We start from the raw sequence: 16,576 nt of genomic DNA on the forward strand, positions 1-16,576 counted from the left end.
CAGAAATCCTGTATATACAGACACAGAGGGAAGTGTTTATGTTGCATTAAGCTCTATTAAATGTTGCAATGTGACTAACAGAACCAGTTTGAAGTTGAAGAGTTTACAAACAACATTTGGCACAAGGAAATTTGCTGGCATTGTTCACGCAACTAGTGTAAATCATACTCATGCACAAAAGATTTAGATGTTTTGTATCTAATTAAAAACTAGAAACTTACAGTCAAATATTGTCAAGATTTGCATTCGTGTACACCTATTTTGCCAGTTTTACCATTACAATTGTATATGATGTTCGAGCTCTGTCCCCTCAGCCTTCTGAGAACTATAAAGATCGGGAAAGACAATATGATTTTCAGATAAGTAGCTCTTTAGCTTGAAATGATTAGTTCGTAGTGTTTATATGTATGGTAAGTTTCCAGGTCAGACTAAAGAGAAAAATATGAAGTAAAAAAAGGTCAAATGGGACACTGGTGGCCTAGCGGTCTAAGCACCCCATATACAGAGGCTACAGTCCTTGTCACAGGGGTCGCCGGTTCGATTCCCGGCCGTGAACATTTCCTGCAAGTCATCCCCCGCTCTCTACTCCCTACATTTCCTGTCTCTCTTCAGCTGTCTTATAAATTAAAGACAAAAAGCCCAAAAATATAACTTAAAAAAACCCCAAAAGTCAAATATGGCCTTCACATAGTGGATGCTGGCAAAACAAACTGACCCATCGCTGAGTAACACACCTTTTGAAATAAACACCACAGACTTCAAGTAATGATTGTCATGCAGAAGTTAAGGCACACACACACACAGAAGGCTTTTTGTACCTACACGACATGCTGAAGAAGAGGAAGCGGCTGTAGCAGACACAGAGACACTGACAGATCCACTCCCCACCCACCATCTCTCCCCTTCAGTTCCCGTCCTCCCCCTCCTCCATCACCTCCCTCTCTGTCTCTACCTCCTCACCTGCCTGCCCTGCTCCTCCTCCTCCTCCTCCTCTTCCTCCACCCCTCCTCCACCCCTCCTCCACCCAGCCTCAGTATCAACTGTCATCTTCTTGTAACCCACACCTACAGGCAGCAGCAGCGCAGCGAGCATCTCTGGTTAATGTTTCAAAAGGTTAGGTTTGTCTGGAGGCTGCGCAGCATAATGCCACACACACGCACGCATGCGCACGCATGCACACACGCACACACAGACAGACAGACAGACAGACAGACAGACAGACACACAGACACACAGACACACAGACACACACACACACACACACACACACACACACACACACACACACACACACACACACACACACACACACACACACACACACACACACACACACACACACACACGACAAAGAGCTAGCTGATACAAGCATCTCTTAGGACAAGCCTTGTTCTCATAGATTGTCCAGAGAGATAATGATATTAAAATGCCACTCAAAGAAATGCACTTTAGTCTGAACCAAACAAGAAGTCTGCCTAAGATGGATTAAAGATTGTTACCATCTTTGTTGATATACATTTGAATCTGTAAGTCAATCCATTTTTTCAGAGATTGTAGAAAGTAGTTTTATAAAACATCTTTAAGCTGCTATGAAGGGAGAAGTCATTTAAATACCAACAAAACTGATATTTAGGTATCTGGATATCTTTGAAAACCCTTGTAACTTGATCTGCTGAGGATGATCATGTGATCTACTTTACAGATCAAAAGCAGCTTATAAATTGATCTTGTGGTGAAATGATTTAAATTCATGATGATATTTACTTGTGTAAATGTATTTTATACAGCACTATTTGACATGGTGCACTCTGTTTGTAAGCTAACTGGTGACTGATGATGATGGAGTGATAATGTTTCCATCACAAACACATAAAGCTTTTGTGAGGAGGTTTTAAATTGGCTGGAGAACAGACTGTTGTGATCAGTGATGCATCTTTAACCCTCCTGTTATGTTGCTGGTCAAATTGACCCATTTTAAAGTTCAAAAGTCTAAAAAGAAATTGTTAATAAAATGAAAAAGAACTCAAAATGTAAAAACAAAAATCTAAGTATTGTAAAACTACTCTATTTATATTTAGGTCTTTCCAATGTACATTAAAAAAAGGTTTAACATGAATTTTCATTAAAAAAAAGTTAGTTATCCTCATTGAACCATTATCTGTGAGAATTAAAGAACACCATTGCACTAAATTTTAAAGTAAAAGGTTGGTATTGTAGTTAATTATGAGATTAAAAGAATGTATATTGGGATTTTTTGGGTTCTGACACTTTCATATAATTAAATATGCCCTGGGTCAAGTTGACCCAGGAACATTATTGCTGTTGAAACGAACATAACAGGAGGGTTAAGACCTAGAGTACCAAAGCAAACAAGACCAATTGCAAAAAGACAGACACTTCTTACATTACAACTTTTAATGCCTGAGTCGACTGCAATGGGGTAGGCATCCTCTGGTGAGGCCCTTAATGCACCACTGGACACATGTATCTCTCACTGTGAATAGTTGCCAAGGAAGAAGTGATAAAAGTATTTTTTTTACCATGCTACGAGTGGTCTTGCCTGATACTGTTCTGCAAAACGTGATAATAGGCCAATTTTGCAAATTAGAAGCACGACTGACTGAAAGGTGAGCTCACTGTAGATATTAGCGAGGAAGCCACAGGCCTGCATAAACATCTAACCTGTTTGAAACTTTGTGAAAGGTGTGAAATAGACCTGTGTGGACATGTCTGCAGGCTAGATATAGGTAGCTAAGGCCAGTTTTGAAATGGACTGATTCTGGTGTGGAACTGATGATGTCGTTTGAAAATGGATCAAATTCTAATCATAATAAGTTGCTGGCGATAAGTGCGCTCCTTGTGTGTGTGTGTGTGTGTGTGTGTGTGTGTGTGTGTGTGTGTGTGTGTGTGTGTGTGTGTGTGTGTGTTAAGTATGTCTTTGGGAGATGTCACCTCACGCTGGCTCTCAAACGGAGCTTTTCACCTTTCTGTGGTACTTACTGTAAATGGCTGCCTGACTTTAGTACACAGGCTTTCTAAAATAGCTGACTAAATCTTAAAAAGGGACAATTTAATGTGAGACATGTACTGATGTGAAAAGAAAAAAGGTTGAAAGTGTTCACCTTTGTGAAGCTTGTAATCAGCGTTTTTTTTCTAGTATAGTTTTAGAATTCATGAATCAAACTAACATCAAACTGGCATCTGTTCATTTTGTCATTAACCAGTGATCATCCATCAATTTTCAGCTCATTATTTAATTCCAAGAGCAAGATTTTGACAGCTTGTCTTACACATGATAATCCAATTATGAAAAAATAAATGTGAATGATAATAAGCACTTCCATTTTGTAGGTGTCTTGCTGATTCTTTCTATCGCAATCTACTGGAGCGCCAACAAGGTAACAATACTGAGGACTAAGGTCAGGTGTTGACCTTCTCACCACTAGAGGGGGCAGACACACAGGCTTACAGCAGAGGGAAAACAAATCACACATCTTTCTGAACTTTGTTCTTAAAGATATGGATGTGTTTTAATCATCACAATCAGTTTGAGAACATAGTTATGCTTTCATATTTTGTCATCTGTTTGAAAGGAGAGACACAGAGACACAGGGATTAATTGCCTATTTTTCTCTCTTCTACTCCCACATACACAGACACACACACATGAACATTAAAGCTGATGCTCATGTGTTTTCTGCAGTGTGTGTGCGTGTGTGATAGTTTGGCTTCCCTCCACATACACAAATAGTGATTGAATGAAGCAGCCAAAGTTGCTGCAGTATTGTAGTGAGCTGGTAGCATTTAAGAACTAGTGTATCAGTGTATCGGTCTTTCAGTGTGTGTGTTTCCCCCCTCTGTGTATTTGTGCACTTGTGTTTGGCTGCTGTCACTCGAGCCTCTTTGTTCTCGGTCCTGCGTTATTAGGCAGATGAAAAGATCTGCTCTCTAGCACGGGACCCGAGGGAGAACTTCTCAATGACTCACTCTAATTAAGAGGCTGGAGGGGACTGCAGGGGGAGACACTCTGCTGCTGCTGCTGCTGCTGCTGCTGCTCGGGTAATGACTGAAGCTGTGATACTCCGTCTCTCATTCAATCACTTTAACTCACCCAATTTATATTTCTCTGTGTCTTTCTTCTTATGAACATGCTCCCACTAACAGAGCTCAAGAGGAGATTGCCTTTCTTGCATTTATATGCAACACTGGATAGAAGTCTTTAAATACACTCTTTCATCCAGTGGAGCCAGTTTAATTTAGCTGGAACTAATAACAATAACAAAGCTATGTAGCTGATGTGCCCCCAAAAAGCTGCTCCACTGAGGCAGCGTACAAAAAGACACCCTGCAGTTCATCTTCATCCTTTTTTATACTTAGCTTGACAACAATTGTCTCACTTGAGAGGTTTGCTGCTACACTCTGGCTGAGCTTTTGAGTTGAGTTATCATCTGCTGAGGATGCTGTGTCATAACTTATTACATAAAGAGCCCAGCAGAGGGGACTGGGTGCCAAAAAGAAGCAGCTCAGCTGTAAAACGGCAGACTTTGTTTAAGGACACGACTGGGAGACTTTAAAGGATGTGTCTATTTGTCCTGATTGGTCACCTTGCAGGGGGGAATTTAAAACAGATCTGTTTGACATCTCTGTAACTCAGTTTTCTTGTCTTGCATCAGCATTGCTTGAAAAAGTGATGTATTTTATTTTCAAGTTAGTTAGTAATGTTATATGTAATACAAGCATAGTTGCACTAATCTTGTTATCACTTGCCACATTTACACCTTGATGTAGATTACAAGCAGATTTTTATTCAACCTACAGAATCAAGTTTATGCAGTGGGGCAAAAAAGTATTTAGTCAGCCACTGATTTTGCAAGTTCTCCCACTTAGAAAGATGAGAGAGGTCTGTAATTTTCATCAGAGGTTCACTTCAACTATGAGAGACAAAATGAGGAAAAAAAATCAAGGAAATCACATTGTAGGATTTTTAAAGAATTTATTTGTAAATTATGGTGGAAAGTAAGTATTTGGTCAATAACAAAAGTTCAACTCAATACCTAACTTAACTTAACATAACCTTTGTTGGCAATGACAGAGGTCAAACGTTTCCTGTAAGTCTTCACCAGGTTTGCACACACTGTAGCTAGTATTTTGGCCCATTCCTCCATGCAGATTTGTCTCTCATAGTTGAAGTGTACCTCTGATGAAAATTACAGACCTCTCTCATCTTTCTAATTGGGAGAACTTGCAAAATCAGTGGCTGACTAAATACTTTTTTGCCCCAATGTATGTAATTAGGTGAGGATCATGCTTTCCTCATGTCTCTGTGATTTTTTGTGATCTGTTTTTACATTTATTAACTACATGAAGGAACTTTTTTCTGCTTCTACTACCATAACTAACTACAGCCCTGCTACTAATTTATTGCCACAACTACAATCCTTATCTGAAAAATTGGATGCAGAGATGTGGTGGAGAGATGCAAACAGAAGAAGCTAGAGTCCATTCTAAATTACACAGATCATCCACTTCACAACTTCTTTGTGGACCAGAGAAACAGCAGCAGTGGATGGCTCATCTCTCTGGTCTGAAGGACTGAGAGATACAGAAAATCATTCATCCCTGCAGCCATTAGGCTTCATAACTCTCTAGCCAATGGGAGATGAGCTAACAGACACCGAATCACTAGCTTTTATGTGATTTTTTTTAAAAATTTGATCTGCCAAACAACTGATTTCCCCTAAGGGATCAATAAAGTACATTCTATTCTATTCTATTCTAAAAACATTAATACGTTAAATGTGGTTATGTTTGACATGTATTCAATTAAAATCAGTCAAAAACAAGATATTCAACCTACTTACTGATAAACTTATTTGTTTTTATGATATGCATTCATTCTGAGCTCTGAATTCAATGAGTGTTCCACTGTTTTGTATTTGTCATTCTTATAACAGGGCCACAGCATACTACCACAATGACTAATAACACCACTGTTAGAAACCACAACAACTAGATTTCTGGTGACTAAACTTTCACGATGGCAAATATTTACCAGAAGACAATCCAGGAAGTAGAATGACATCACAGCATGCACACCTGTGTTTTGCTGAGTAAAATGGGAAATACAGTTCACCGTTGTGGATTTTGTTCTCTCTCCATTCTGTAGTAGTTTTACTCCTATCTGTAAACATATAGATGAAGAGTTCTTCTGACACTGCTCAGCTTGCTTAACTTGATCCATATTTAAAAGTTGTTCAACCTCAGTCATTTTTTTTGGCTAGAATTTTCGTTATCCCTGTTTGAAAATCTATAATTTAATAGTTACAAACTAAAAGACTTAAGTGTCCTACATGGAGGAGGGAGTTAGGAAAGTGTTAGCTTCAGTGTAAGACAAGCTGTGTGACATTTCAGCAGCAGTCCAAATCTCTGTCAGTCCATCAGCTGCTTCCTGCTGCACTCTGAATCTGATTCATTATTCATATGAATCATATTAATATTTGGCTGGATTTATAAACCACTGCACCAACAGTATTGAGTCTGATCAACATTGCTTTAAAGGAGACTGTTGTGAAAAGGGCAATGTTGAAATAAACTACCACTAAATTTAACCCAGATCACTTTGTCTTAAAAAGAGAGGTAGAAACACAATAAGATAAACAATTTGAGCCACATACTTAAGTGATGGTGATTGATATTTGAAAGGCTCAGTTAGATTAAGTAAAGTTAAAAACACTCACTTTGTTGGAACCATTGTGGAAATAAGGTTACATATTGTGTGCTGCAAATTGTGCCTCATTAGTTGTAATCATATTGATCTTTAGATCATATTATGTTTTATCTATCAGGTTAGGAAAGACATCAGTGCTCCCTTAATTAGTCCTGCTATCACAAATTGATCCTGCTGTCATAAAGCGTAGCTAATTGTAGTAAACTGTCATGTAGGCATCTGTTGGCTTATGCTCTGTGGAGAAGGCATTCAACCGAGCAGAGTGGGAGCAACAGGTTCCCTGACTGTTGAATCTTTTTTTTAATTAGATTGTCTTATATTCATATTCAGATATTCATATTCAGAGTTTTGGGGAAACTTCCCTTTCTTTAACATTGACTTTTAGGCTATAATTTTATTGAAATGTGAGGACAGTGGATAGAGAAGCCCCAGACACTAGGAAGAGAGAATGAAGGTGACATGCAGCAAAGGGCAACAGTTCAGAATTTAACACACGCCTCCCACTTTTATTTTAGTATTGAGTATTTTACTTTAAAACTCTTGTGAAGAACTTTTGGTTTGTTTTGATTTTGGCGCCCCCTGTAGAAGGAACAGTAACTAACTTTTTTGCTGATCTTATCTCAGGTAAGGAGTTTATTTCTGATAAAAAAAATCACCCTGCTGTTTTTAGATAGTAAAACACATCACTACCTGTTGCATTGGAAATATAAACCGAGGCTGTTCCTGCAGCCTGCTGCGACTGTGTACGGGTCACATGATATGTAAGTTAATAATAAATCTCTGGATGTACATGAAATGTTGTCTCTCTTTTTACTGTCATGACAGAAGCCGGTTCGCCTTCCACCATATCAAGATGATGACAAGCATTTTATCAGCTGCCTGAAACTTCTCTTAAGCTATCTTTGCAAAGTTTGATCTTGTAATAATGAAGTAATGTAGAAAACAGGCCTCTCAGCTTTCATTTCCTGTATGCCTACGAGGTAAATGTTGAAAATGCTTATGATCCACTACAGGTGAGCTCACCTCCATCCTGAGCACTGAGCACGTTGAGGGCAAACAGCATGGCGTTGGAGAATGTGGTAGCCTCCTCTTTGCTGGCGAAGTTGAGGCCATAGACCTGTCGGGCGTCCCTCCACTGGTGGAAAGTGGGCGTGGCCTGGTTGTACTTGAGGCCCTTCACTATGGAGTAGTTTATAACCACCTGTCAGAGAGGAACAGAAAAGAGACCGAGCTTTAGTTTACTCATGAAAAACTGTAAACAAATTTGTTTCTGTGGAGCTTTTATCTTAAACAGCCATTTTCCCTCTTTATCAGAGGGATGATGAATATCCACAGATGGCAGGCTGAAGCAATAAATACAACATAATCTCTGTTATCTCTGTTGTGTCAGTGGGAGAAAAACACATTAAAATACCAGAGTTTGTCTCTGTGTTTTAAAGGATTACATGATTTGTTTTGTAAACTGTAAACTAATGTGCAGACAGAAAGAAACATTTAGAGTCTGTTTGAATGAAGAGCACTGCTTGAAAAAATCTTTGGATTTGTCACTTGTTCTGGGCTTTATGGGCTTTACAACATGGGCTATAGTTTTCAAACCAACACAGTGGTGGGAAATATTCTGCTCATCAGTACATATCAACTTGGAATGCAATATTTTAGCCATAAGCCTTAAAATGTACTAAAATGTTCACTTTAAATTTTATTAAACTTCGTTATTTCCAGAGATATTTTTTTTTTTTTAACAATTGTATTAATATTTGTTTTATCTTGTATTGAAAACTACACAAGGTAAAACATTACAAAGAGCAGAGTTGATGCATTTTTTTGTTTGGGTTAGGCCACAGAAATATTTGATCAGCATTTTTCATTTTGTGCTACTCCATCGTGTTCAGTTAATTTTTGGATAAGGAACGATAGGAATACTTATGCACATGCGATATTTGAGTGTATTATTTTTAATTAATTTGCAAAAAATTATACAAAACATTTTTCACTTTGTCATTATGGGGTATTATGTGTAGAATGTTGAGTAAAAAAAGGAATTTAATCTATTTTGGAATAAGGCTGTAACATAACAAAATGTAGAAAAAGTGAAGGGGTCTGAATACTTTCCGTACCCACTGTATATATATATATATTTTTTTTTAGTGTCATATGACTGGCTTTCTAAGGTCAGTGCAACTTTGTTGAGGCAATCTAAACCCAGCACTGGATGGCAGACTCTGACACTAAAAAGCAATCACTCTATAATTAGTGATGATTGCTTAACTAACAAAGAAAAAACATTAAGGGCCTTTCTCCACTGACAGCATTATTGTTGCTCTTGCAGTGCCCACAACTTAAGTTCAAGAGTGCTTCTCTCCTGCCCTTACTCTAGCTAGGTTACGAACATTGTCCTCTTCCCTTAATGGTCATGATTTCGTCTGTTTTAAAATGCTTTGTATTCTTCTCTCTGCCATTATTGTTGAAATCAGAAGTCCTGTCTCTTCTTGATTTTGATTGGAGATGTGACATCGATGAGCACAGGGTTGTACCAAAAGTTGAACTGTTTTCAACTGAGAGTGCAGGGACAAGAAACAGCTGACATAGCTGTGGGTGGAAAATGGACACTGCCAGCACAAAAAAAAAATGCTAATGGTGGACAGAGGCCCTTAGTGGTTATTGCAGACAAGGGCAGACCAGAGACCCAGCCTATTGGGTTTATTATTAGATGGAAATTGTAAGGTTCATATATTTAAAGGAAGCCATCTCTTAAATGGCTCTTTGTATGTTTTTTTTTTCTATTTTCAGTCATCTTTTTTTATGTCTGTATTACTCCTGGTTGGATAGCTATTACATCTGAAAAACTGATGTTATTATCCAAACAAATAATCAGATATGTTACAGAGCTAAGTCCTACTTTGATGTTGCCTTTAGGCCTTGTTTGTGTCATGGTTGTGACAAATTAGTATGGTAGCTTGAAGAAGACAGTCACTAGCATAATAATCATACATCCGTTTTCCCACATTTAAATTGGTTTTCTGTTTTAATCATACATCCGTTTTCTCGTGATAACAGCGGTAATTTCCTGTAGTTTTCTCAAAATCTCAACTTGTTTAATCTCATTATCTCGGGATAATAAAGCTAGTTTTCTTGTGATAATGGGATCCTCAGATGACAAGATAAATTAGTCTAGCTCTCAAGGAAACAACTGGAAATTACTTGGTATAACAGGAATAAACAAATTCTATGGATTCCTGTCCGCTCAGTGCTTACGTAGCTTAGTGTTACTGGAGACATTCAGACTTTATAAATAACAAGAAACAGGCTCCTTTAGTTTTCTCAAGCACCTGTTTTTTTTTAACCCACACATTTCTCCCTTTTAAACTCTGCTTTATTGATTCTGTCTTGGAAGTTCCTTCAAAAGAAAACTCACAATCACAAACACATAAAAGCCGGATGTTCTGTATGTTGCAATCCTCCTGCAGTACCATGAAATCTCTCTCTAGTCACTGAACAGCAGAAAGTCGCTCCATGTCTCACAGCAGCAAGTTGAAATGTTTTGTTTGTTACCTGCTGGTCCTGCAGTTTGACGCCAACCACTCTGAAGGTGTTGTTGGCAGTGTTGTGGTAGATGTTGATGCGACTGAATCCCTGCTGTCCAGGTTTGATGGGCACCCACTTCTTACTGGTGTCATCGTAGACCATGACGGAGGCCCGTGCCTGGCAGATACTCTGCTCACTAAGAGTCAAAGAAAGAGACAAGGGGATGTTAGTCATGTGAATACTTGGTAAAAATTTATTGGAACAATAACTCTCAAATCAAACCACTTTAATTATGATTATTTTACCATAACAATTTTCATACATTGAACTTCTTTCAAGAGTTGCTGACTTCTTTTATGCACATTTTTTTAATCAACCTGCAACATCATCTCAAAGTCAGTTTTAATTTTCCCATAAACACTTTAAGAGGGTATATTTATCTGGTGTGGTTAAGGCTCAATGCAAAGTGTTTCACATTTCAGACAGCTGAAACTGACTGCCAATAAAGATGCAATGAAAAATGCTCTTTCCTGACATTTAAATAACTCCAGGACATTCCAGCCCTGCTGGAGCTGCCTTTCACACAGGCACCTCACAGCAAGAGATTATTTGTGTCAGACCCACACACAACTTAAAATACTCTGATGGCGGTGGTTCGAGTGCCTGATTCTATGTTAATATCCCTACACCAAGTATGAGAACATTTCTACAATACAAACATAGTGTAAAATAATATACTGGCTACCAACAAGAGTGGTGAAGGGTTTACACAGAACAATAGCTGGAGGTAAATGTTTCAGACTGGACCTTTAGCATTCACAAGAACATACTACTGGGGGGCTGGTAGTCAGATTGAGCAGATTCTGCAATGCGAGTTTACACATGCAGCCCACAGGGATAATGTTGGGAAATTTCCATGCAGTGCATTGCATGTGGGAAAGGGGCTTATGTGATGTGACTTCTTTGAAGTATAAGATACTGTGTACAGTAGATAAGGGTATTGTGTAAGCACAGCCTGTGTTAAGATCAGGTACAGCTTTAGTAAAGGAGAAAGCTACATAAGTATCCGAGATAATCAGGTGTCCATATACAGCATCATTTCAATCACTGGTTTCTGACTTAAGGATGTCGCTAACAGGATTTCTGGAGAGGTAGAAAGATAAGCGAATATATTTGATGGCAGAAAAATATACACATATAAAATACATAAAGAAAATCTATTATTGTCTGAAGAGGACATTTTCACTGCTTTTCGAATAAATCAATGTCATTAGAAAAATACAGTCTTTGGTGAGGGGACATCATCTTACATTTGTATGAATAAGTAGCACTGTATGAAGGTTAATGTGAGTTTTGAGGGGTTGCAAATTAAAAAGAAGCATCACAACTTATTCAAAAGAGTCGCTATAAAACACAAGTAATAAAAAATTATGATTAATAAAAAAAGAATGCAACGAAAAAGTTGCAGTTTCAGTCTAATACAGATCCAGTGTAATCCGGTTTAAAAAATGTGTCTAAATTTGACCATTTTGTGCATTGATAGAAATGACACAAGTGACAAACTAGCGCCATGAATGATGGTTTTTAACAGCCTCCTTAGGGTCAATTGTCCTTCAACAGTGCAGTGAGATGTGTGTTTTTTTCAGTATGTAAGTGAGATAATTACACTAACAAGGCAACTACTCAGTCCTCTAATCCTGTGTTACACTAATAGTCTAATCCAAATGTAATCAAGCTCTTGTCCAGCATCTGTTGATGTTCCTAATGAGAAACAATCATAATGTGTGTGTGTGTGTGTGTGTGTGTGTGTGTGTGTCCTGCAGTGTCTGCCTGCTCTCATATCTGTTTATCAGTACGCTGTAGCTACTGCCCTTTCTACCCTTCCATTCACTGAAACACACACTCTAATTAACGTGACTCCAGTATTATTATTACAGTTCTGCTGATAACAGCAGTGTTTTGTAACCTTGACCATGTGTTTTACAGACAAGCGGCACGTGCCAATTTGCCATAGAGTAAAAAGGGAGAAGATCAGATAAAGGTAACTGTATTTGAGAAGAAATGAGCAGAAAAAAACACAGCGGGGTAACAGAGAAACAATTTGAATTGCAAATGAGATTAACGAGAAGAGTCCCATCTGTGTCTTTGCGTCTTTGCCAGGCTAAAATTAGTGTATCGACCCCTGAGGCAGAGTGAAAGAGCTGCGTCAGAGAACAGAGGAGAAAGAAAGAAAGAGGGAAAAGTCTTGGCTTATAGAGTTTAATGTTTATACAGCACAAATTACAGTTGAGTAGTACAACCTTTCCCAAGTCTGTGTGCTACATGGAGAGCCAGGACCTAAACACAGACTGCTTAGCTTAGCATGTAAACTAAAAGTAGTAGACAGTCTTGTTTCTGTCCAATGCTTTCCAGAAAAAAGCTCACTGTTACTTTAAATAGACATGCTGACAAACAAACCTTTGTTCATAAGTTATAGTTTCACACATAAAACCTTATACATCCACAAATGCTCTTTTATCTATGCTAGCTGCATGGCGAGCTGTGGAGCTACACCAATGCAGACGAAAGCAGCTGTTAAACAGCTAGCCTGGTCATGCCCAATATTGACAAAAATGATTTACATGTACCTCTAAAGGATAAACAGAGGAATAAACAGTGACTTCCAAATATCCCCCAACGAATTAAACTACTGAAGACTACTAATTGTTGTTATTTAGCTAGCTGGGTGGTACAAAACCCTATCGTGGGCTTTCCCCTAACTTAATCAAGAACTTCTGGTCCCAAAACCAAACCAAATCAAACCAAACCATATTGTTTAATGATCTAGATTGAAGAGGTTCATGAACCAGAACAAGATGGTTAGGTTTTAAGATCATGGTTTGGGCTAGAATAGTATGCCAATGTTGACTTTGGCCTCCTCATTAAAAAGGAGAGCTTGCTGATGAAGAGACATTGTGGCAGGCATACAGGCCTGAATCAAGTGTGCATGTGGGAGTTTCACAATTCTAGACTAAGCTTAAAACACAACCTCGATATTTAATTTCAAGTGCTGATTAACAAGCGTTAGCATGCTTACTTAAACCTTTGTGTTTAGCCTTTTACCAACTAAACATCAGCATGTTAATAGTGTCATTATGAGCATGTAAGTATTCTAACCTCTACATGAAAGCGTGCCTCACTATCATATCACAGAGTGGCGGGCATGGCTGTGGACTCTTGTTACATTCCTGTTTGTGTAGACTGTATAAAACCATGACCGTACAAGAGCTACCTCAAGTCAAACCAAAACTTTTAGAGCTCTCCCTGATGACTAGCTGCAGTTAATGTCTCAAAGCCCACCTCCCCCATTATAACAGGTGGTACAACTACAATATTAAACTTCATGTCAAAAACATTTTTCTCAAACATAGTTTCTATCATAACAGTTAGTTCTGATCATGTTGATTTATGTGCAATTGTTTATTTTCGGAGAAGTTCAGTTTCAATTAGCTATTGGATACTAAAAAGAGCGAGGTAATGGGATCTTTTGACTGACAGCTCTGTTAACGAATGCGAGCTCCTAGCAAAATTGATTGATTGATTGGAGGGAAGGGACACAACATCAGTCCCTCGGCTCCACCATCCAGATCACTTCTGTACATGCCATTCCTTCACCTGGCACAATACATCAGTGCTCATCTAGGAAGAATTTTGGCTTCATTTCTTACAATGAGAGGAGATGGAGGTGCCTCTTCCATATGAATGTACAACAGTGTCAACAGTGTACTACATACGACATTAAAAGGAGCTAATTGGGGAGCTTTAGCCGTTTCAACTGTTGTGCAACTGCCTCTGGGCTCCAAATACACACATAACCTATAAATATGAGAGTGTTGACAATGGTCTAAATACCTGAATGAAAACATTGGAACCAAGGACTTATATCTTAAATTTTCAAATGCCGTTGAGAGAGTAAAACCCACAATTCTTAAATCAAGATTAATTAAGAATAATAAGTAGCAGTCTTACTGAAAGCTATGAGGAGTAGTTACCAAGCACACACTAAATTAAGCACAGATTGATTATTTTTTAATACAAGTATTCATAAAAAATCAGCACCAAGCTAGCACTAGGGAAAAGGAAATAAAAGCCTTTCCTTTCTTTCACTACAAAGCTTACTGAACAGAGAGCAGCAGGAAGGAGCGGAAAAACTTGTAGGGCCAGAAACTGTTCAAACAACACAAAGCAAGGGAGAAAACTCTGAAAACACCCAAATGAATAAGCTGGAGTTAAAAATAACTTTCAGGTTGAGAGTTACTCTCTGCACACGTTAGCGGTTTGAACGTGCACACACTAGAAACCCACTCGAGCAGCAGCAGGGCAATGATGTGTTTAATTTATTGTCTTTAACTTGTCGACTCGGTTAATTTTTCAAAAGGAGTTCTTGGCGACTAGCTGAAAATGGCATAGAGGGCCCAGAAGCATGAATAAATGAGGCTCTCGAGCTAAAAGTGGCTCAAGCAGGAAGAAAACAGGAGATGGGAAGAAAGAGAAGGCATAGTGGATGGAAAGAGAAGCTGTGAAGGAGCTGAGGCAGTTTTTTTTCTGACTGACATTTATGGGGCACACTAACACACACAGTCTAACATGCACGAGCATACAAATGAAGAAGGGTAGAGTACATTGATCCACATCACAACAGCTGAAAAATTAACAGTCACTCTGCAGGGCATGAATAAATCAGCTCCTTGAAGTTACCTTGGCAGCACATAAGCTTGAACTCATGAACACACATAAGGGCACACACAGGGACACACTCTAAATGCCATCCTCTTTGGTCTGTTCATGTCAAGTAAGAGCTTCAGTTAATTCAAGCTGACAGGGGCAGACAGAAAAATCTCAGAGAGCTGCTCAGGAATCATCTCATCCAGACACTTTAACAGAAATGTCCAATCACAGAGCAGAAGAGGGGCGAAAATGTGCTCAATCATTGACATACCTGAGAAGACAGTTTTTTATGATGATGCACATTCTGACTCCAAAAATAATATCAATTAATTGTAACATTTTCGCCAAGCTAAAATAAAGAATTTCATCTATTTTACTTTTAACTTTTACTTTTAAGATCACAACATAACCTTGAAAAAGCAGACTGAGATTACTCAGAGTTAAAGCACATTATTTATTCAAAAATTAAAACTTTTAGAGACTACATTTTCCAGATTTTTCAAATGATATTTCATATCAAAGTCATGCAGTCTATGTAAAACAACTGGACAAAGTAACAAGAAACACATTCGGTTATCTATTCTACTTTTGAAGCACAAAAGTTTAGCACATGGAATGAAGTGGCTTCATTTGGACAACAGGATGGATACAAGATACTTTCCCAGTTGACAGGTTGCTGACATCTCAACCACAGGCAGCCATGTCCTAAACATACTCAGCTTTATTCTGGAGTTTGGTCTTTATGGGGCCAATATTTAGAAAAAAACATGTATATAAAATAGATTAATGGATTTGAACCCATGAAAGATTTTAAAAAGTTGAATAATTTCATTTATAGTCTCTGCAGCTTTGTTTGGTCATTGTGCAAAGATAATTAGAGGAAATATTAGTATCCAAGATAACAAACAAGTTGTCTGACAAGTTTAGCATTTCATTATTTAGGATAGTTTGATAGTTGCAAAGACAATTTCAGGTCAATAAAGTCTGAACACAAATATTTTTGTGTGCTCTCTTCTGCCCAAACATATCCAGACGAGAAATTGAGCATAGCACTAGTTCAAGCTGGGCAACAAAGCCAAGCTCAGCCCACAGTCATCAGCTGATCCAAACGCCATCCCTTAGTCGGCTAGCAGCTCAACCTATCACCTTCCAGGCTTCCAATTGGTAAAGGTCAAGATCAACGCTCTATTTAAATTGTCTTGCCTGCCTACTCTGCCTGACGCAAAGCACTCTGCAACCCTCCCCCATCCCTGCGCCTCCTGTTATGCTGTATCTGATTTCACGTGTGTCATATGTATTGTCACTGTTGCCCACTCTGATCTGTGAGCTTCCCTTGCTGCTGCTGCTTTCCCTGCCTTGGCTTTTCTTACTGTTCCTGCTCTCCCTGCCTTGGCTTTTCTTACCATTCTTGCTCTCCCTGCCTTGGCTTTTCTTGCTGTTCCTGATCTCCCTGCCTTGGCTTTCCTTGCTGCTGCTGCTTTCCCTGCCTTGGCTTTTCTTGCTGCTGCTGCTTTCCCTGCCTTGGCTTTTCTTGCTGTTCCTGCTCTCCCTGCTTTGGCTTTTCTTGGTGCTGCTCCTCTCCCTGCCTTGGCTTTTCTTGCTGCTGCTCCTCTCCCT

The 16,576-nt window shown here is 38.7% G+C and overlaps 1 protein-coding gene across 4 annotated transcripts in view; it reads right to left on the minus strand.

Moving 5' to 3' along the window:
- Positions 1–16,576, minus strand: part of evlb (Enah/Vasp-like b) — a 65,932-nt gene that overhangs the window by 12,275 nt on the left and 37,081 nt on the right. For all 4 annotated transcript variants that reach the window (XM_034698822.1, XM_034698823.1, XM_034698825.1 and 1 more), the window contains exons 2-3: positions 10,280–10,448; positions 7,751–7,928 (exon numbers count right to left, since the gene is read on the minus strand). In XM_034698822.1, coding sequence (XP_034554713.1) covers positions 7,751–7,928; positions 10,280–10,448 — 347 coding nt within the window. The remainder of the gene's footprint in view (positions 1–7,750; positions 7,929–10,279; positions 10,449–16,576) is intronic.

The sequence above is a fragment of the Notolabrus celidotus genome, chromosome 13, assembly GCF_009762535.1.
Source record: "Notolabrus celidotus isolate fNotCel1 chromosome 13, fNotCel1.pri, whole genome shotgun sequence".
Taxonomy (NCBI): domain Eukaryota; kingdom Metazoa; phylum Chordata; class Actinopteri; order Labriformes; family Labridae; genus Notolabrus; species Notolabrus celidotus.